This window comes from Myiozetetes cayanensis, unplaced genomic scaffold (genome assembly GCF_022539395.1).
Source record: "Myiozetetes cayanensis isolate MyiCay16 unplaced genomic scaffold, myiCay2020 scf2-11, whole genome shotgun sequence".
Lineage (NCBI taxonomy): Eukaryota > Metazoa > Chordata > Aves > Passeriformes > Tyrannidae > Myiozetetes > Myiozetetes cayanensis.
The window spans coordinates 38,258,680-38,281,887 of NW_026087411.1; the positions used below are offsets into that span (position 1 = coordinate 38,258,680).

Genomic DNA, 23,208 nt, shown 5'->3' on the forward strand with positions numbered 1-23,208 from the left:
TTCATGGCAGTTGATAGTGCCAGGCACTTCACTCCTCACAGAGTATACAGGTGTCACTGCAACTCACACAGTCAAGCAGTGCAATCAACAGTGAAGTGACCTTGTAGGATTAAAGTAATACCTACTCTGCTTTTTCAGGTTCTGATTTTGTTTCCTCTTTCTCTTCCTTTTCATCTTCTTTCACCTGCTCCTATAGAAAGTCAGGTTTAAAAATGTGTCTAAACACTGTTATAAACTACAGAGTTAGTTTAAAAGAATACCCAGAGTGTAGAACATTAGGTCTTTTTGGTTTTGTTAAACAACCAAAACCCTGAGACAAGACAATAATTCAATTTACATTAATGAAGAAACAATTCAACACTGAACTAAAAGTAAACCAAAATACCATGTACTTAGAGAAGGCTTTGGAAATTCAAGTTTATGACATCAGAAAGAGTAAGCACTAGTAAAGATATGTGATTCCTTTAACAAAATGTCAGAAAACCCAGGAAAACAGAGATACAAATTTCATTTCAAGACTATCCTTAACATATGACAGAGAGAAACATACATCAGAAATAAAAGATACCATTTACCTGAATTTTTTCCTGTACCTCAGGCATTGGAGCTAAGGAGGGAGTGCTCAGTAAGTCACTCAAACCAGCATTTGGATTGTGAGGGATTAATTTATACTGTCCACCTTCTCGTTTCAAATCCAACCCAAATATATCCGAGAGTAGATCACTTTCTTCTGATAAAGTTTGCAGATCTGTCAAGTCTTCTGCAGGCAATGCAGCTTCTGTTGGCTTTCTCTCCCCTTCTTCTCCTTCCCCACGCACCTCATCCTGAGTGGGATCTGGCATATTAGCTAACAGTTCAGCCACCTTGATTTTCTTTGCTCCTTCTACTAAGCTTCCTCCAAGCAGCAAACTGCAGATAATGCGAAAGAAGCCCCGGACAACACTGAAAGCAAAATGTAGTAAGCCCATCAAAATGCTCCAATAGGAAGAAAACAAAGCCATGACCATGTCCTTCATGGTCATTTTCTTCACTTTTTTCATCTGTTTCTTTAGGCTTTTCATGCTGAGCATTTTCATAAGAGTCATTAAATTATATTTGAGAGCAACTAATGCTGACTTCATGGTCACAAGAGAGAAAAACCCCATTCTTGGATCTTCTTCATCCGGATTATCTTTCTCATTCTCCTCTTTATTTGCTGACCTTTCATTCAGATCTGACTCAGAGATCTGGGCAGCCAGTTGCATTTCAAAGATGGTATCCTCACAGAAGTTAACAAAAAGCTCCATCTTTTCTTTCTCTCCACCTTCATTTACAACATCAAATATAAATTGTCTCTTTGACTCTTTTACCTGAGGTTTCTCCCACTGAGTTCGACTTGACTCACTTATTTCAAAATAAACTCGTTCAATGCGCTTTGCACTGCCCATGATTTCTATGCGTCCAAGGAAAGGCTGAAAGTAATTTAGGACACTCTCTGACAGTTCAAGAAAGGTTTGCAAGCGGGTATCATGGGGCATGTGCTCTGATAGATTGGTCAGGAGAACAGCGACATTGAAACCAATGTCTTTTGCAGGTTCATGAAATCGTTTCACGAACTCCTCATAGTCCAAAGTCTCATTCTCATCTGTTTCAGCACATGACAGCAGAAACTCAGTTTCAGATTGGGTGTAATGCTTATGGCTTTCCATTGCCCTGTGAAAATCCCTCTTCGAAATGATGCCTTTACCATCAGGGTCATATTCTTTGAATGCATCAGAGGAAGTCAAATCCTTCAATTTTAAGAACATATCAAAAAACTTCAGAATCATCTCCACGTTGTTTGACGATTCCACAAGCATATCGACCATTTGTTTTCCAATAGTTCCATTCACAACATTACCTAGATGTGATGACAGGATATTAGAGATAATGAAGGCTGCAAATGTTTCATCAAAGATAGTGAATTATAATGACTAGTGAAATAATCAGAGTAAGAACGATAAACTGTTGGACGACACACACATGAGAAGCTAGCTCTAAAATCAGAAATCTTTTACTAATAACTCTACCCTCAGACTTGGAAAAAAAAAGTTACAGAAAGGAAGAACTAACAAGGCCTGTTGAGAGACATCTGTGATATCTAAAATAGAACTAAAAGTGGGGCAGCATATTATGAATTTCACTGTGGCACAACACAGTCAGTGCTAGTGTCTCATTAGTTCGGATGAGCAGTTCAGCAGGTTATTCATGGAGCACAGCCTACAGTACTAAGGATTTACTTTGCTTCTCAGTGACCTTCTATGAGCAAAGCAGTAGCAATGCATGCTACACTGCAATCTATGCTGCATTTATTGCTCTCCCATTCTCTCAAAAAATATAATAGGATACATGTAAGAAGCAAAAAGGAAAAAAAGATCTTTGAATCATTTATGTGTATGTCTGGTTAGTCTAGCACTAGAAGCTCTAATACCACAGAGGAGCTAAAGCGATAGTAGTATTATTTCTTGACAAGGATTACATTCCATGAGGAACCATAATTTCAGGACCTTGAACCTAGTCATTCACTAGATGAATCAAAGCCTGTTCTTTATGGCTAAGAGCAATACCAAAATAAATGCAATATATGAAAGGTGTTAATAAAATTACTGATAAATGCTTCACTTCCTAGAACTCGTGATTTCAACTTAAACAGTCAAAAACCTTTTCATCTAACCCAAAAGAGAAATCAAGTTCTTGGAAAGAAAGTAAATCCTCTGCTAGCCCTGGATTTTATTCAATTCTGGCATTCAGAATTCATATAATTTATATTAACTGCACTACCTAAATTTCCCATTCACTTTCAGATGTAAAAGCTCTTCTCACAATTGAGATGTAAAAATTAGAAACTTTAAGAAAAATACAGCATTATTTCTCAAATGAAAAAAAATCACAAAGGTAAAAACTGTTCTAGAACAACTGTGAAATAGGATTTCAAATTTTTACTACCTTCCAGCATAGACAGCAACATGACAACCATATCTTTCTGAAGATCCATCAATTCCTTTAGCAATTCAATTTGACTGGAATCCTAAATAATGAACACAAAATATATATATATAATTAATATGTTTATTTCTTTGACATTTTTATATGTGCACACATATTTCACCTTGTAAAAATGAAACTTTGAAATTAAGAACCTAGAAGTGTCAAAAGCAGTAATAAAGTGAGAATATATTTGACTGCTTAATTCCTTACAGTACATTTACAGGATCAAACATTTATTCCATCATCTGTTTAGAGGACATCAATTTAATAAAGGCAAAGTGAAAACTGAAGGTGATGAAAAAATTTAAAGCAATAACTCAGTATGTCAAGCTCACAGATGATGCTTCTAAAATATTGTTGCTTCTGGTATAATCAAGTTTACAGCTATGAACACTTGTAAAAAACAGTAATAGCAGCCGCACGTAGAGCTCAACGTGTTACATGATTCAAAATGAGTGGTTCCATTATATGCCTCTGAACTTTTCTCGGGGAGAAAATAAAAGTTGAAATAGAAATTAAAAATATTTATTAATAAATATCTATTAATTAACTAATAATTATCTAATAATTATTAGTTAACATTCTTAGACATACGTTATATTGACTTTTTCGCCATCTTTTATATCACTGGGCTTTAAATCTAGTTTACTATTTCACTTGCCAATGATTTCAACCTGGATTCTATCTGTATGGATTTATTCAACTACACAGTTTCTTCCTGAGCAATACACTGTTGCATCATGCCATTGTTAAGGCGTACTTGAGCAAGGCTGGACTTCAGTGAATGGTACAACAAACTCAAGGTACTTTATGGCAATTTGCATCTTGGATTGAAAACAGTTAAAGTTGGAAATAATAAAGATTTCTAATTTATTTGTTTTAAGTTTTCATTATAAATCTTTTCAAAAGTTGCTTACAAACTGGATGATCTTTGTTCATTTAGATTAAAAATTTTACTTTCATTTTCTGCCTTATGGAGATTTCTTAAGTAGGACCATTATCATGTTGTTGCTTCCTGGCACCAGACCAGAGAATAAAAATGCAAAAAAATACCTCAAAACCCAAACAACACAGTGATTTAGTTTTGTTCCTTTCTAAACCTTGTTTCAAATGTTCTTCAAAAATGGTCTGCAAAACTATGACTGAAAACAAAAACCAAATATTAGCCTAGGCAGGCCCCTCTTACAGATAAGAGCCATATGACAACTCCTTATAAATCCACTTAGTTACACTCAACACCTTTCAAAACTGGCATTTCAACAGAATCTGAAAAACTTCACCATATATTCTTGTAATAAATAGAAATGAATAAAAGATCCCACATCTATTCGGGGTTTTCCCAAGACTCTGCTGGTCCTCTTAAGGAGTTTCCAAAAGGCAAGAGCTTGAGCTTCATGCAAGAGAAAGACATCATCACTGTTTATCACACATTTCAAGTAGACTGTGTTTCTGCCATCCCACAGAGCAGCATAAGTAACTCCACACACTACAATGGATCTTGTGCAAAGCTGCTTGGTTAAGAGGCAAGATGAGTATCATTATTTTCTAGATCCAGTAATTAAAGATGCTGTGAAGCCACTCTGGGCACAGCTGAGAATTTAAACTTGTCATTACTGTAAAAACAGATCTTGCCAAAAGCCACATTGTATTTCATAGATAACACATAGCTACCATGTGCCTGACTCGCTGTCAGTAACTACTCAAATACCTCTTTCCATGTTGCTTTAATGGTACAGGAAGAAGGCACAGTAGCCACCGTGGTGGTCTATGCAAATATTGAATGTTATTTCAATTCTCAAAATTCTACAGGCACTTTTAAATGCACTTCAGTAAAAATTCAATGCATTACTCTTGAAAAACAGGTTTGACTGAGATGTCCCTTCACTGTTTCTAAAGTTTATGAAGTGAGTACTGGCATCCAAAAGCAATTCACCCATGATAAGGTCTGACTACCCTATATCTCTGATGAGAGTGGAAATGGTTTAGATGTAGATGTGTTGAACGAGGGTTCAATAATGATGAACCAGGGGTCAATGCAGAACTCATCAATGAAGATGATGGGTCCTGCATAAAAGGATGGTGGAAAACTGCAGAAAACTCTAACACAGAATTTTGGTACAAAACACTGGAACTGAGAGTTCTTTCTGAATATCAGTGATATGCTTCATTTGCAGCTTGATCTAATCTGCTTTGTGCCTGTGGCCAGCAATCCAATTACAGGCCTGCTATTCACACCCACTACAGTTTTGTAATTTACTCCCTCAATTCAATTGTGTCCTATCACTTCTCCCTTTTCTTCATATTTCCCCTACTAACTGGTATTATTAATGACTCAAACATATTAATATGTTTGCTTTTCTTTTACAAAAATGTTAGTAACTTATAAAGGAAAAGTAAAACAAAACAATACCTGAGACAGCTTCATTTGCATATGGGCAAACACATGAAGGAAACCAACAACAGCATCCCACAGTCTGCTGTGTGCCAAACTTTGCTGATTCCCAGTACATGGCCCCTATTGTTCAGGCAACAAAAAAGCAACAAACAAACAAATGAAAAAACAACCAGAGTTTGTTTGCAAGAAACGCAACAAAACCAGGAAGGAAGACACATAAACACAGCATAGCTTGGGGAGTCCTTTAGAAACTGCTATGAAAAATTAAGCATATCTAGAATTATGTATTCAATAACAACACTGACTGTAAACAGTGCCTACTGCTAATAGTCATTCTGACTCTGTTTTAGCCAAGTCTCAATATTCTAATTGAGAACCACAAAGTGTGTTATCTCCTTGCAACTTTAAACAAGTGCTAATAGGGTACATATCTTCAAGTTGGTTCTCCCCTATGTAGTTCTGTAAATCAGGAATAACCTTTATAGAAGGTTAATGCAAAATGTACCTAAGTGATTAGAAAATCAGTCTCACTGATTTTTATCTCACAGCATATACTAGCTGTTGTAGAACACAGTGCTAAAGAATATTTAAAAAGTATTCCAACTTCTGAAAAAGAATACAAAATACAAAATCTTTTGAAGACTCAAAGGACAAGAAAAAAAAAGTCTCCCTGATAAAAATGCTATTTCTGACTTGAGAAATGCATATACATTAAATATATATCCATACATGTATATAAGTTGCCTCTTCTCACATTTATTCAGTCCTATTCCATCACATTTCAACCTCACGAACTATAAAATACTATTTTCATAATGATCTTCATCTGAATGAAAACAATGTAATAGACACCTAATAGTCTAATGAGATTCTCTCTAGCCTGCTTATTATTTGCAGAAACAAACTGTAATGTGGTTGACTTATTTACATGAGGAATTATTGCAGAAATAAATTACATGGAGTTCTTAAGATATCATGGAAGAACTGCTATATTGTTTTTACAGAAATTATCCCAATCTCATTTATTGCTGAGACCACCTCAAGCGCATCTCTACAATTCTCAGATGCAATGTGTGAATTCACCATTTCAAACATAGTGCCTTCAAACAGGTGCCTTAAAACAGCCTTATTCCTGACAGAAATTACCATCTAATGTTATACTGACTAAATAGAAACTATGATCTGCACTGAAACTAGTTACTCAATAGAAGAAAAGTAAAAACTTTAAAGAGGGTAACACCACTGTAGTTTAATCCAAATTAAAAACAAAACAAAACTCTACTATCTTATTAACAACCAAAGGATTCCATTAATAATTTTAATTTTTAATAAACTGCTAAGATTGAAAAAGAGTAGTGACAGGTATATATACTTGAATATTTTACTTCCTACATAAACAAATGCAACAATGTTGAAGCATAAATGCATCTATATTATGTTTCTATCTAGCTATTTTATATCTTCATGCCAAAAGCATGAATAGTTTTCTTTCAAATCCATAAAGCTCCAATAAAATTAATTTACCTGAATATACTCTGTAAGAGTATTGAAAACTTGTTTTGCAACCTGGATGGCTTTGGAAAAATTTCGTTGTCCTTGCTCATCAATAACATCCTTCCCAGAATAATACCAATAGAAATCACTAATGGATTCCTAAAAAAAATACAGTTGTGAGAAGCACAAAGAGATTATGTAGTCAAACTGCCTCTAGCTGGTTATTCATCAAAATAAGAAAACCAACATTAGATAGCGTTCTAGTTCGGAAAAGTATTTAACTTATAAAGGCTTTAAATGCCCCCACCCCCACAACCACTGAACAATTCTAAAGTATTACTTCAAGAATTGTAGTTTCATCTCAAGGGAATCAATAGAAAAACAAATACACTGAAATAAATAATTTAAAAACCCCACAGCAAACCTCAAAACGAAATGAAATAAAAAATTAGATCTGTTGGTATTTGCTCTTAGAAATACAACAGCCTGCATTCTGAAAAGGAGTACTCAGTAGCACTGCCCTGTTGCATGCTGTTCATTAAACAATGTCTCTTTATACTGCATGCTTGACACCTAGTCAATAGTGGGAGTAAATGCTGCTTTGTGAGCATGATTCCTCTCTCCATCTTCCCCAAAGGCGAGCTTATTAAAGTTTCAACAAGTAAGTAACGGAATTAAGATTGTCCCTACAGCTTCTACAGAATGCATAAAGATACAAAGCAACAATGATAACAGCAGCAATGCAAAAAAACCCAAACAAAACCAAACAACAAAAACAAACAAACAAAGAAAAAAACATCAGTTTTCAAAGCCTGGAATTCTCAGGCCAAATAAATAAATGGCTAAGGAGAACTAGGTAAGTAAATAATAATAATAATATTTTTTAAAAAGTAAATAATAATAATAATTAAAAAAACACCACACACAAACACAACAAAGTATATTATCACCCACAGTGATTTCCAGAAAGATGAAAATTCCAAGTAAAAATTAATAACATTTATCAAAAAATATGTCTTTCACATGCTCCAATCTGGAAAAAATTAGAATTTTTATTACTTTCTACTGGGTCGTGACAATGCAATGTTTTCCCATTTAAAGATTAGGGAGATAATTCAAATTAGATGGTTGAAGGGTTTTTAATCCAGCATTCTGCTTTTGTTTTTCTTTTTGCCTTTTATTTCCCTCATTAGAAAACCATGTGCTGTTCTTATGCTTCACTCCATGCCAGCCTATGACTATTGATTCATATAGCAGCCAGCGATCAGACTAAATCAGAACATGGATGAAAAAGCAGTTGGCTAAAGCTGAACTTGAGCAATACAAAACCCTTCTCAGTCACAGGGTAGTTTCAGTCAACAACTGGCTACTTGTGTTCACTGATACACTTAGTATTTATCCACCTTCTGCCTCCTTTCCTCAGTTAACAGGCTTCACTGCATTCTTGCTGGTTGAAAACAGTCTCTCACATTTATGATACCTTTACTCTTCTAGTAAAAACATAACAACTCTTGAAGAACCATAACCAGTAGAGAATTTCAGCCTTTCTCATTCCGTTTGGGCTACACTGATGAGAATAAATATAATGACAAATGAATGTGCTCCTATAATAAAAATGAACATTTTGTGATAAGGTTCAAATTTGATTTTGTTGGAAAGTAAATTTTTTTCCAGCAGTAAACCATGTATTGCTGAAAGAAATTCCAGAGAAATTAAGAAACCTGAAGTCTCCTCATACAAACTTCTGCCATATGATCAAAATTAATGACATAATAAAAAAATGCAAATATCGTATAGAAGCAAGTAATTGTTGTCATCTATTTAATTAGTATATAAGTTACCTACCTGAACTCTTAATAAGTAATCCACAGTAGAAATTATAATATTAACAGTTGTGTTGTTACCAGTTTGAGTTCTCAGGTAATTCTGAAAATCTAAAAATTAAAATAAAAGTTTAATTTAAGTGATAAACCTATTTCTGAAAATTAATTCTGATTTAAGATGATCCAGAATAGTTTAGCATAGAAGCACGGATGTGGATTTTCTTTTTTTTTTTTTTTTTTGCAACAAACGATTGTAAGACTCTTAGCATTTTATTGCAGAGATCACATACTAGTGAACTTCTGAAGCCAGAAGCTTGTTTGTCTATTTCATCTGTAAAACTTAACTTAGTCTTATTTTAATCTCATTTATTACTAAAACTACATCAACATCAACCTAATTATACCTAGTATATATTTTGTTAAGCAAAACCAAATTTTTTTTTTTTTTTAATTCCTTAAGAATGACACAGAGAACACCGGGAAATATATTTAATGATAAAAATACATGTCATACATTTGTGCTATGTCTTTTTATATATTTAAAAGAGATGTTATTTCTTCAAGGAAGGTATTGTGTGCATTGCAATTTCACATACAATTCCAACTGACGTGAGTGGTAAATAGCATGCACCAGAAAGCATATAAATGCCAAAGGACAGTAAATGTAACTTCCTGTTACATTTCCCTCTGAAGCTTCCCTGTCTAGAAGTCAAAAACCATGCACATTTTCCTATATAAATTTACCTTTCTTAGCTGGTCAAGATCCAAAACTCATAATTTTGAAAACTGTTATCTGTTAAAAGACCTGGCAATTTAATTCCACATATGTATTTTCTTTTCATGTACAGTCTATCAGCAACTCCACATTTCACAACACTTCATGAAGGCTGCCAAATCTTCACCAATGTAGGGTTTTTATTGTCAGTTACCATCACCTTGACTTGGCTGACAGCCAGCCTGCCCACAAACCTGAATTATGTCCTTCACAAAGCAACTGAAGGAAGCGGAAGAGGTCACAGGTGAATTCATCATCCTGCATCACCTTTTCTCCTGTAGAAAGGCCAGATGGAAGCAGGTTATCACAGTCTGCCAAGTAACACCCCACAGCCTCCGAAGAAAATCTCCATAATTAATATTGAGAGAGAAAGAAGGGGAGAGAAAACTTATAACCTCCAACCTATCTGAAGCACATATGACTTGTGCTTGGCAGATAGTTATTTGGTTATAAAAAAAAAAAAAGGAAAGAAAAATTAAATTACAAAACTTAACTTTTGATTTATAAATATGGCAGCATGAGCTTGGCAACATTTTACAAAAAATCCCTGATTTACATTCTTGTTTGACTTCACTGGGCATGGATGCTTCATCACATTCAAAGGTAAAAACTGGATTAATTTGGTTCCCATTTGTCACAAAACCAGGTGCTTAAAATAGGGAATGAGATTTAACCAAACAGTACCCAAAATCATTCCTCAAATAAACTATTAGATTTTAAAATATTCTAAAACAACCCATGAAATTTACAGCTATGTGCATTTTCAAGAATCATTTAGGTTGAAATATTTGAAGATTTAGTTCCTGTCTGTTACTAACACAAAATGGATGTTGGGCATTTGTCTCCCTTGTCAAAGTAAGGCAATAATGAATTAGGACTAAATGCCAAAATGCTTTACTGAACTAGCTCCTTCAGTTCATGTTTTTGATAAATAGCTAATAGCCAAATGAATGAAGTTCCAAACTATTTTCTTCATTTTTTTCACAGGAAACAGTATACTAAAAAGCCCTCAATTAACACACAGCTATCTGAAGTAACCAATACATACAGTTGACTTTGTACAGGAACATGTAAAGAGGAAAAACAACTATTCACCCAGGAAAACAATCACAACTAAGGAGAATGTAGAACAGCTAATAAAATGGCACAGGAGGACAACAACACGAGTGTTAAAACAATAAAGGCCACCTATTGAAAGTAAAATTCCCATTTAGGATCTTGGAAATGTCTTTGGAATATACATGGCAAGAAAAATGGAAGTCACAAAAAAATCGACTTTTTAAGAATAGACATCATTAGAATATGTGCCAAGTGCTATTTGTAGACAAGAAAAGGAAGGAGATAAAAATGTAAGCAAAATGCAAAAGAATTTGGAAGATTTTTTTTTTCAGGGAAGACAATTTAGGCTCTATAAAGACAGTATCTTTAGCATGTGAACAGGAGACCAGAAGATTGAGTAAAGGAATTAAAATTTAAAAGAAAAAAAGAATTCAAAAATATTACAGATAATAACTAAATTAACAATTGCTTCCGTACTTTTATACTGGTGGATCATTCTAATTATAATGTCTACATTATAAATTACTATATTATTATAATTAGATTATTACTGTTTTTGCTGGTTTCGGCTGTGATCGAGTTGATTTTCTTGATAGTAGCTAGCTGAATTGTAAACAGTATTTAGTACAATTTGGAATATAAATAAACATGATCAGGAGTTTAACACTACATGAAGTCATGGAAAATTATAAATTCAAGCTAATGGACTTATCCATCCAGAGCCTGTCAATTTTAAAGTGAGAAGCTTTGGTACAGTGTTAGGAATAGTAACCAAAAGAATTTTGAAAACTGATATAAATATTTTAAAGTACCAAATTTCACTCTTTTCTGTGGTCAAGAAGTCATAATCTTTTGTTATGATAGTACATTTCACTAAGGTATATGTCAACACAGTTCCTTTTAACACAGAGAAAGACAAAATGCTCTTCCTCCTAACTCTAGATGTGGACTCAGGGCAGTCGCAAACAATATGCAATTCTTTCTCCAAGGATGAATTCAAATACTATAAATGACATCCCATTACACTTTTCTCCTCTGTAGATATAAGTACCAGACACAGCCACAGAAGACTGAAAAGCCTTTCAGCTAATTAAGCAATGAAAAACAAATTACTGTTTCTATCCAAGCTGATTAATGTACATATACAATACATGCCCAAGAAGGCTAAATCAGGAGATGGTTGTGCTCCTAAAAGTATTTTTACATTATATGCAGGTTCAGCCCTGCAAGATACTTTCATATGTTGCACGCCAAAGGCCAGAGTGTAGAATATGCTGCAGGATTAGTCACTTTCTTTTTGATTTAACTGAACTCTTGTCATGCTTAAAGTTACACTTGAAGTCACACGCTTTGTGGATCGAGATGAATATTTATATATTGCAAAAACAAGCATTACAGAAAGCCAAATATTTGGCGGAGCCTGTACCATCACACATGTAATGCATGTAGCTTGACTCTTGAGATGGCAATGATTTTAGAAGATAACTCACAGGGAACATTGCTTCAAAAGATCAAGCCCATAAAAAGCTCAACCTTTTTGTGTATAAAGGTACCACTGAATCAAAGCCAATAACACTACCGAGTAAGTTAGTTTAATATTTTTTGACCTCTATTTTTCTTGCCCTCTTAGGAAGTAAGATTTTTCAGAACAAGAAGGAAAACAAGCCTCCAATTAAAATGTTATACAGATTAATTTATGAAGCAGTCTCCTGGCTTTTAGTACACTTACTGGAGTTTAGGAATTTTTATTAAATTAATTCCATTTTTAATATTGGAGCGGATTGGAAAGGTCTTTAAATTAGCTCCACTGTAAATAAAACACACCATGAATACAAGTTATTGAAAAATTCTTCAAAATCAGAAGGCATTTAGGAACATCATTGCACATAAATTGAAAGGTCCATCCTTTTTAGAAATATTTTTTCATATTTCAAAATGAAGCAAACCCCCGTATCAAACAACCTGGCCACACTAAGATTTAAAATAATCCCAGTTTCCGATTTTTACAGCTGATCAAAATCTGACTAGAACCAACATTGCTATTGACAGGAATTTTAATTTTCAGATGTTACTTACTGACTGCAAGCGGTGCCTCACTGGTAACTACAAAACAGAAATGGAGATCCATTTCTTTCTATAAAATCTATGGGAGCAACCATTGTTGCTGTTCACACAAATTCATATCAGTTCGCACAAAGATTTGCAAAGATACTGTACTTAAAAGCCTATACACTACACAGAGAACGATTTAGCCTGTCACAAATTTCTGTTGATATGGGCTATATTCTGGCATATATTTGCTTAGCTGTTAAAATGCTGCCATTGCTCATGCCGTATGTAAATGATATGGCTGCACACATGGAGGCTTTAAGCCTATAGCTTTGGCAAAACTGGCAGTTTGTGTTTGTGATATACAGGAACAGAGGCATCATGTGGAGGAAATGAAAACAAAATTCAATGAAAAATAAATACATGGTTTTTTCCTTGAAAGTGCATGTGTACAAGTTCAATAATTCTCTCTCTTTTTTTTTAAATCCTCAATGGAAAAGATCTGACTTCTATTACTACTCAGAAACACGGGTCTGATGCTGCATATTACAGAAATATACAAATACTTTCAGCTTTCAAAAGGGAACAGGGATCTTTTTTATGGCTGTTAAGCAAGAGTAAAGCTCTGCCACAATAAAGCAAGTGAATTTATTCTTTTTATAAGACACAGACCACACTGTGTTGGATTGTGAGTCCTGAACACTTTTGATTTCTCAACAAGCTAACTCAAATAAGAAAGCACTTGTTTTCTCACTGGCTGACACAGAAGAACTTCTCTGAACTGAAGTTACTCCAGTTCCCTTTTAAATGTAAACACTGATTCAAATACAGTGATATAAAGGTGGAAAACACCTCTCCAATGTAGGCTGCAATGGATCACACAGAGTTTAAACATCCAATTTAAGTGTGACTAGGTTAGTGAAGAACAAGAGCATATTAACTGATTTCACACTGTTAATGGCTGAAAACAGCCCTGATGTGAATCCACAGTATAGCTAGTTAATATATCACGTGTACTACTCTCACTCAGATTGATAGAGAGTCCTTTAAGAGCTACTGGCAGATCAAATCTCATTATAAAATTGTATTTTATTAAAATAAGCCTTCTGAAAACTTATGGAGAAACAAAAGAATGCCAAGATACGATATTAAAAGATTAAAAACTAAAATAGACCTTTCTGAAAAAAGGGGGGAAAAGGTAAAATAGTATAAGTGTAAACGTAAAATCTTAGATTTTGTACTTCATATGCTAAGTAATACAAATCTCTCCAAAGGAGAAAAGCATTGCACTTTCAAGATTTTTGTGACTCACAGTGAAACAGCAAAGAGTATGAGTGTTAAATGAAAACCCATTGCAAGGTAATAAGCATTTCTACATGTCTTTGGTTTTGAACCCTCCTTTTTGGAAAAGGAAACAGAACAATGAAAACAAAATACATACAGAAGAAACAACATTGAGTACACCACAAAAACAAGTAAGAAACACATTTGCTAAAGAACCATCAATGTTGTTACCAGTGGGGGTTCCAGGGTTTGAAAAGGGAAGGTAGTACCAGTCAGAGGAATATCAGGACAAGGCACTTACGATGTGGACAGCACAAAGAAACAATTGGAATAGAGCAATAAATCTCGCATCCATGTTGACTCAATATAGGGCTTTCTATCTATTGCTAAGGCTGACATGGGACCAGAAACAAGGATTGCATCTGAGGAAATGTTGACTCTATTCCCATAAGTGTCAACAGTGGTTTTTCTCTGACTTCAAGAATATTAGTTTCAGGCTTAGAGGTTGCAAACTCAATGACAACTACTTATTAATGAGCTTCTGCAGTAGATGATGACATGAGAAACTGCTAAAATTCACATTTTACATCCCATCATTCCCCTGGGAATCAAAAAATTTCCTTTAATTGAGGAGTAAACAATTACTTATAAGCATTTCCCTCAAAAACAAAAAGGAGAGAAAATCTTTCTAATCTTTGATACTTTCTTTGTAGGATTTATAGATGGTTATTCATAGGATTGCAAATGGACATAAGAGCTTGGATATCCCATAAAATCTAGATACTTTGAAACTGCTCACTACAGGATTTTCCCCACAAACCACTGGCTTGGCTTTCTAATGCTATCAGGTATTAATACCAGTACCTGTACAGCTCCTATGTGAACTACTTTTCAATTAACTGAAAAAGGTGTGCTTTATAACATTAAAAAAAATTAATTGAAGGTAGCATAATATCAACAATAATGTAACCCTGAAAAGGAGAATTACAGTCTTTTTTGGTTTAATTTGCCTTTCCTGTTTTCTTGAATTTTCAATAGCTGGATAATAATACACAAGAAAAGATGCTGTTAGCAAATATTATCCCCTTGTGCCAAGAAATCTTTGACAGTGATGACTGCATCTTGACGCTGCTGCTGCTCAGTAACAAAGAAAACAAAAAGAAAATGATCCTAATCACCGTGCAGAATTTTGTTAATCTGTTAAATAAAAAATTTTCCATGAGAAAACAAATAAAACACCAGATCAGCCTCCTCCCCAACATTTGGCTAATGAAAAGACACCTGCTGTGTTTGAGATTATTGTTTCTGCTGGCTGATATACACATTTTAAATTCTCTTGTCACATGGTGACACGAACATCTCATGGCAACTGCTCCTACAAAGCTTTTCCATTACTTGAAGTAAAGAACCTCTGATGTATAGCAACCTTAACACATCAAAGTAGCTTCCCTAACAAGGAAGAAGCACCTGCAAACAGTATTGATTCCTCTAAATTAGTGATGCACCACCTCTTTCTTGTATCAACTCCTGACTGCATTAGATAAACCTAGCCAGTGGCATATCCTCTCCTTACTAACCACCCTCAAATCCTCACTGGATCCACCACTGATTTCCTGTGCTTGCACAAATCAGTGCAGCAATAAAGCCACATTCAGTACACAACATAAAGGCTACAGGAGGACTATAGCACAAGGCTTTGTGCATATATATAATATCATTTTCCTTTTAACATTCATCCATCCCAGATACTGGGCTAATTAAAATGAAAATAAATATAAAAGAACAGGAAATAAAAAGTATAAAAAAGCTTGCTGCTCTTATATCTAGTGTGTCAATCACTGTGTAAATCCTGAGAAAGGGAGGAAGACCAAAGTAGGGAGATTTGCCATGTACGCCAAGAATTTTAGAATAAACAATTGCAATAATAATAGAAAAGTCACACTAGTTCAGCAATCTTACAGGAACAAAAAAAATTTCATAACGTTCAGGAGCTGTACAGTGCTGACACAAAGCTAAGAGCAGGAAAAATTAGGAATAGGCAGTTGTTTTTAATAATTACCACGCTCATGAGTGATGACTGAGGAAGGGAGGACAGGACAATTAGTTCAAAGAAAAAGAAACAGGGAAAAGAAAAAAAAAAAAAGGTGAGAACTTGTTTTTAGAAAATACAAAGTACAGTTAGTATTGGTTTTGGCAAAATTAGTTCTTTACTAAAAGAGAAACATCAAATAAACAGAAAAGGGAAAAAAAGTCCCTCAAAAGAGGAAGCAGAAAATACTCTTAATATTAGTAGAGTCATTTATGCAGCATTTAAGGATTTATTTATATTTTCATGCAAAATCAGTCACCGCTAGAAACAGAGCAGTGGGCAAAAGAAAAATAAGCTGGTATCTCGACAGTCCATTTCAAAATCCAACCTTATGAATAATTTTAATTATATAATAATAGAAATATTGTCCAAAAGAACAAAACATTGTGTAGAGTAATCCTCAGTAAAACATTAGAGTAATGGCTAAAATTTATATGCCAGATAGCTGCACCAGTCCTCAATTCACAATCTTGTAGCCGAATTTTATCCACTTGGTTTTATTTTTTTGTTTACTCATGTAAGTCTAGCAGGACTTGCTCTATAATTTAAACCGTGGCAGCACTTTCAGAGAAGCAGTATTTTTGATTGGTCTTGAAGTCATTCAGTTGGATTTAATAGTTCCTGAAAAATCATTCTCTGAGACAAGCAGCTAAATAATAAAGAAAAAGGCCGCATAAAAGATCTACTGGCACAACAGACAATGAGATATGCAGTGTTGCTGGTATGAACTATGATCCTTCAAGTGCAATAAGGATTATACAGTCAAGCTTTTTTACCTTGTTTTTAAGATAAAAACGTTAAAAGATTAGGTCACTGTAGGATTTAAACACAAAATGCACTGTAAAAAATTCTGAGGATAAGGGACGAAAATGTGCTTTGGTAGCTCTCTTAAGTATAATAAGAATGAACTTAATATTTCCAGGCAACCACAGTAACGGAACAGTAGAACTTACTGTCAGACAGAAAAAAGGAATTGACAGTGAACTGACAACAATGAGGGCAGAAAGCCAAGTTGGTTCAAAGTCAAAAGTAAAGTGAAAATTTTGTATTATTTCCCCAAAGGCAAAGAGAAAAGAAAAAGCTTTCCCATAGGCTTTTCTCCAAAAAAACAAATACCGTTCTCCCAACCTCTTATATTTAACTTATAGCTTAACTATATTGTGTGGTTTTCAATTTAAGAAATCAGGTGGGAACTTTTAATTTCATTTTATGCTGAAATTGGTTAGGGACTTCTGAAATGTTTTGCATGCATAAACACTGCTGTTTGTAATCACAATATGTTTTCAGTTTTACATGTAATGTCTTCACTTCTTCAGAATGATGGGTAAGAGTCCTCTGAGACCATTCTGAAATCCAACACGTTAGTGTTTTACTGTTGATAAGGATGAGCTTAGGTATGCCAATTAAATAAATATAAACCACTTTTAGGAATCCTGTTTAGCTTCAGCCTCTCTATGTATATATTTACAGGGTTCATAAAATTAAAGAACGTCCTGAGTTGGAAGAGACTCACAAGGATCACTGAGTCCAACTCCTGGCCCTGTACAGGACAGCCCCAAGAGTCACACCATGTGCCTGAGAGCATTGTCCAAACACTTCTTGAGCTCTAACAGGCTTGGTGCTTTGATTACTTCCCTGGGGAGTCTGTTCCAGTGCTGAACCACCCTCTGGGTGAAGAATCTCTTCTTAATATCTGACCTAAACCTCCCTTCAGTTCTTTCAGCTTGCTTCTGCAAAATGTTAAGATAAAAGTTCACAGAAAATTTCTGCTGAATCAATAGTACCTGATCCCTCTTCAGTCACCATGCCAAGGCCTTCTGCTTTGTTCTGACGTTCAAATGCATTTAGGTCAAGAACACTGCAGTGAGAAAAATGACATTTGTCCTGTGATTAATTAAATGTATGTAATATTTAATTTTCTGAAAGTTAAAATGGATTTGTGATTTAAGTTTCTAATCATATGCGCATCAAGAAGATACATTTCAGTGGCTTAATATCACATCTGTTAAAAGATTACAAAAGTCAGCTCTACAGACTTGACCTGCTTTTTATGACTGACCAAAAAAAGTGAATGTATTCATTTGTAGTACTCATACTCATTTTTAGGTGTTACAAAGAAGCCATATTATTGACTATTTTTGTATTATAGCCCAGTTCATCCCAAGCAGCAATATCCATTAAGAAACTGTCATTATTATTTCCACTTAGTTCCTCCCTCCCTCCACATTCTAAAAACCTGAAGCTGCCAAAAGGGAATATGTATTCAACTAAACCGATTTAAGGAATGTATACCTTGCAAATTTCCATTTGTGAACCTGTGAAGTTCTGTTTTGAGGGCTTTGCATATCAGCTAACCATGGATAACTTTAGTTCATAAGCAAGAATGCTTGTGAAAGTCAGATGAACCTAGAACTACAACAGCAGCTCTGCTGGCAAGAAATCTCACTGACTTCAAAATGAAACTTTGCTGGAGACAGTGTTAAGAAAAAAGTACATAAAATTGTACCCTTGACATAACAAGAAGACTAAACATTCAATCCAGGAAGCCCCTTTTAGTCCTATACTTTATGTCCATTAATAAATTATTTATTGATACGGTTTATTCTAAGGAATTAGATATAAAACATCTAAACATATATATTTATATGTGAAATCAACACAAACCGTCAATAAGCATGAATGGACAAAAGGTCACTTTATCACCACAATTTCCTAAAACACGATAGACACATTCCTTTTTCTGCCTTCTAACAAGTCCTATGAATATTTCTAACAAAGTGGGGTTTTCCCAAAATCTTTATGATTACTTAACATTGATCATTAACCTGGTATCTGTAGGATTACAGAATACCTCCAGAGCAATTTTGCTCTGCCTCTGAGGAATGCTCCTAACTCCAGAGTTGTGTTCTGGCATATCTCAAGTACACACAAATTACATAAACATTTGTGATAGGAGCTCTTTTACAATGGTAGATCCAAATCACAAAGACTTTCACACCACAAGCACCACCCCATCCTTTATCCCAAATCTAGAACATTGCAATCCCAAGTAGTGTTTGCAAAAACATCTTTCCAAAACTACAAATCCCATGGAATACAATATAAATTCAAAATAATAATTTTTTTAAGTAGATACTTTCTTACCTACAGGACTGCATAAGACCAGCAAGGCTCTGAAAGAATCCTACATCCTTTTTATCTTTGAGGTAGTCAAGCATTTTCTGCAGCAAACACAAATAATTTATGCAGAGAATTATTATTCATATTATGTGTTATTTTAGGTGATTTAATACTATATAGATTCTACATTATTAGAGATGCTGGTGTTTGGAAATGTCTCTAATATTTACAAATTTGATAAGTGTCTTGCAGAGAAAAATCCAGGTATCGAACCCAAAAATAATATTTAATGCTCATGTACTTTACAGATAAGGAAAGTACATCTATTTTGGATATTCCTTCCTAAAGCATTAAAAATGAAGATAGTAACTAAAGTCAACACAGTCAGCAGAATTCAGTGTTTAATATATATGCTACCTTGCCACTACTAGGCCAAAAATTTATACTAACACTATTGTTTCAACACCAGACTGGGCTTTTCAGAGCTGCAGTTTGTTTTAAATTATTTTAGCTGCAACAACAATTTGAACATTTTTTAAATTTGTTTTAGCTTTATTGCAATACATAATACCTGTCTGAAAACAGATTGTAATAACAATGTGTAATAATAATTCAGAGAACTTTTATTCTAGAATGCAATGTATTGTTGAGTGGATGGTAACAACAGTTGAGGATGACACCAGAATTCTCAGTTGTGAGCAAAAATCACGAACTTAAAGATCAGTCTTAGTAGGAAAGCTGAAAGAATTCATGTTATGAATGAGGATAAATCTATTTTTGCAAATAGCAAAAATAATAGGAAAAAGTGAATAATAAGTAACCTATAAAATGAAGTGTGCATAAGCAGATAGTGTTAACAAAACACATCAGCACAACCCCAAGTAGACCCAAGATCACAGAAAAAGAATACCACCACCAACAGCAGTACACTAATCAAAGCAAAGGACTCCAGAGGATGATGGTGATGATTTTTCAAAACCACTTCTGTACCTCTCCCCCCCATATCATGCTTCCCAAGGAAGACTGAAGAGTTGATCCTATGAACTAAGGGAAAATTGGAAAGGTGAGCATAACACCAGAGAAAACAGGTAGAAATGAGGCAACTGAAAAAAACAGGAATTCAAACTGCATTGCTGAAGCCTTTATGTTATATGTCTAAGTATGCCATTTAGATGAGTAGCATTAGTATTAATGTACCCATACTTATTATTGTTTCCTGCATTCTGATCAGTTAAGACTGTCAAATAATTAAAAAAATTGATTGTAGGATTTCAAATTAAATTACTACATACAAATGTCAGGATTTTGCTAACTTAATATCATGACATCACAAAGAACAGGCATTGGTTTAAGCAGATACTTTCAGCACAATCTGTAGTCTTTCTGGTCAATTCCTGATAATGATAGACCCTGAAAAGAACATTATTTTTGGTTGCATTCAGCTGCTTCAGTGTCTGCTTAATTTGGGACAACTGTTCCCAGTTGTTTGTATACTTCAAACTGTCCTACAGTAATTTAGAATGGTAGGTATGAAGCCTTCTTGGCTCAGGCATCTTCAACTAGGACAGAACACTGAATGTACCCTGTATCAGTCTCTTCTCTTCAACAGGATACTCTTAAAATACCAGACTTGTCCACTGATCCACAAATTATCTTATTAATGATTAGTTAATCAAGCTTGAGTACTCTGCTTTTATCAGCAAGACTCTCCATTGCATAAGCTAAGGACTTCTGAAGTTGTTTATCATTCTTTTTGGTGAAGATTGGGGTCAGCAATTTTACTCTACTGACTGTGGCAGTGTCCCAAGAGACACTTCCCTCCCAAAGAATTCTTCTAGAAGTAAATGACATAAAACTTCCTCCTTCCACCTGAAGCGCAAACCAAAATTCTTTTAGCCTTGTATACAAATAAGAAATAGATACCTACCAAACAAAGATACTTTGGTATACTACTTTTTTCTGGGAACAAGAATAAGAGGATAAACAGCATGTGACAAACAGCCACACTACATAATGCGCTACTACAATAATAATGACCATGGGATAAAGATCTATACTGACTAGAATGGGCGAAAAGAAACTAATAGCTTACCTGTTGAACAGTAGAATTTCCTCCATTTAAGATGGCAATTCCTAGCTTTAGGGTAGCTGCAACCATTGGCCCCATCTCACCTGAAAAATTATTTTAAAATACACTTTTAGATCATACATAAAAGAAGAATGTTCTACTAATTTAACCGTTCAATGACTTGTAAAACAGACCCTTCATAATCTCTAGTGTGACTTAATAGCTTCCTGAGTGCCTATAGACAGTGTAATGTATGCACAGCATACAAAAGGAGGTAAGATATAAGGCAGGAAGGACTGAGCTCAGTGAAAATAAATCATCTTTCAATCGCTAGAGCATCCAACAGTTGATTTAAGGCTGGGTGCACAACTTTAAGATAGCTATCAAGTTTAACAAGGTCTCTCCTCTGCATGCCAGTCTAGATGTTTTTTTCCAGTTTCTTCAGAAAATGAAATGATCCAAGCATTTAGTTACAGCAAACAACATTTGTAAACAGGAATTTTTAAAACATCACTGCTGTGGAAAGAAACCACAGAAGTAAAAATGAAACACCTCGGAGTAAGATGGTTTCTAAAGGACAAAAGCATCATTTACACTTCTAAAATTTTTTATCAAAGTACACCAATAAAGCAGATATTTGGGGAATAATAAAAGGACTAAAGTCTGCATCTACTCCAAAATAGTACACATTCCAGAATTTGAGGGCCTTTTTGTCATGGCATACTGCTAAAGCTATGAAGTTTTTCACACCTCCTCTCAATTAGCACTAGAAAAAAATTAATAACTACCAAAGAAACAACAGACTCTTGAGAACTAGTCATCATTTTCTGGATTAGCTGTCAGCAATTTTTGAAACTCTAGGTTCATTTTGAAAGCAGACCATAGTGCCAAACATCTGCAGGTTTTGTCCAATAAAAAATACAGTCATTTCAAAGTTCATTAGAAGTAAGGTTTAAAAGTTAACCTACACACCAAAACCTTACCTTTACTAGCACTGATGGTTTGCAGAACCATCTCAGCAGCACCCCGATCATGAAGTCTGGCTTGTTGATACAAAAGTTTTTGCTTTTCCATTTCTTTTTCCTGAATAAAAATTCCAGTCATTTAAGATGAGACTTCAGTTACTATCAGTCCTCCAAAAGTTTTTGGTTTTCTCTTAGTATATGGGCTCTATGGCAACATCATGGACCATTTTAATACATACAATGCTACTGAACAAATATTTAACAGGATCAAGTAATAATGTCTACTTGGTATTTTTCTTTAATATGTTTTTAGCAGTTTATCTGGAAAGAGTCATCTCAATTGTTCAAAGCCCATGTTCATTATATATATACATACTGCATGTATCAAACTTGCACTTTTGTGCCGTGTTTTTGTGCAACAGTTCATACTCTTAATTATCTTCTATAGTGTGACCATAACTTCATACTGCTCAGTATGTGGCTCTTGAGTTGCAAGTTGTTGCTGAATACCAGAGTAACAGAAGCATCTCAGAATTTTTTTCAAAACATATCATTACAATATAGATTGCTCACCCTGCTAACAGAATATTTGATAGAATACACTGTGCTTTTATATTTTGCATTCTCTAGCGGCAACAAACAATACTGCATGGCGTTGCTTGAGCAATGGTGAAGTTTGTTTTTTGTCATTTAAACTACTACTGAAAACATAAAGAGCATAAAGAGCAAACATAAAGGCACAGTTAATTCCAGATGAGTTTGAACTTTCATCAAGTTAATTGAAGTTTGCTGGAGAATTGAGGATGACTAAGCAGTATAAGTTGCAAAATGGAAGTTGCATAGAGCCCTATGACAGTGAGTCCATCAGATGGCGTGGTAAAAAGCTTACTCAAAAGGAACATGACACAATCAGTTAGTATCATGTCCAAAAACACAACGCCCAAAACATGTATGACCTAAAAGCAGGAACAGCTGCAGCAGAAGTAGCCAGAATGACAGCTTTGCTGCCATAAACTTTCCATCCAAGTTACGGAAAAAATACATTGGAAGATGGAAGAGGTTTAAAAAATGAAGGCTTGCT

The 23,208-nt window shown here is 34.6% G+C and overlaps 1 protein-coding gene across 6 annotated transcripts in view; it reads right to left on the reverse strand.

Moving 5' to 3' along the window:
- RYR2 (ryanodine receptor 2) overlaps nt 1-23,208 on the reverse strand; it is a 401,127-nt gene that overhangs the window by 26,809 nt on the left and 351,110 nt on the right. For all 6 annotated transcript variants that reach the window (XM_050316682.1, XM_050316684.1, XM_050316681.1 and 3 more), the window contains 11 exons: nt 22,146-22,245; nt 21,187-21,266; nt 19,119-19,195; nt 17,759-17,832; nt 9,688-9,768; nt 8,741-8,829; nt 6,926-7,054; nt 5,417-5,521; nt 2,965-3,046; nt 576-1,879; nt 126-190 (listed from right to left, as the gene is read on the reverse strand). In XM_050316682.1, coding sequence (XP_050172639.1) covers nt 126-190; nt 576-1,879; nt 2,965-3,046; nt 5,417-5,521; nt 6,926-7,054; nt 8,741-8,829; nt 9,688-9,768; nt 17,759-17,832; nt 19,119-19,195; nt 21,187-21,266; nt 22,146-22,245 — 2,186 coding nt within the window. The remainder of the gene's footprint in view (nt 1-125; nt 191-575; nt 1,880-2,964; nt 3,047-5,416; nt 5,522-6,925; nt 7,055-8,740; nt 8,830-9,687; nt 9,769-17,758; nt 17,833-19,118; nt 19,196-21,186; nt 21,267-22,145; nt 22,246-23,208) is intronic.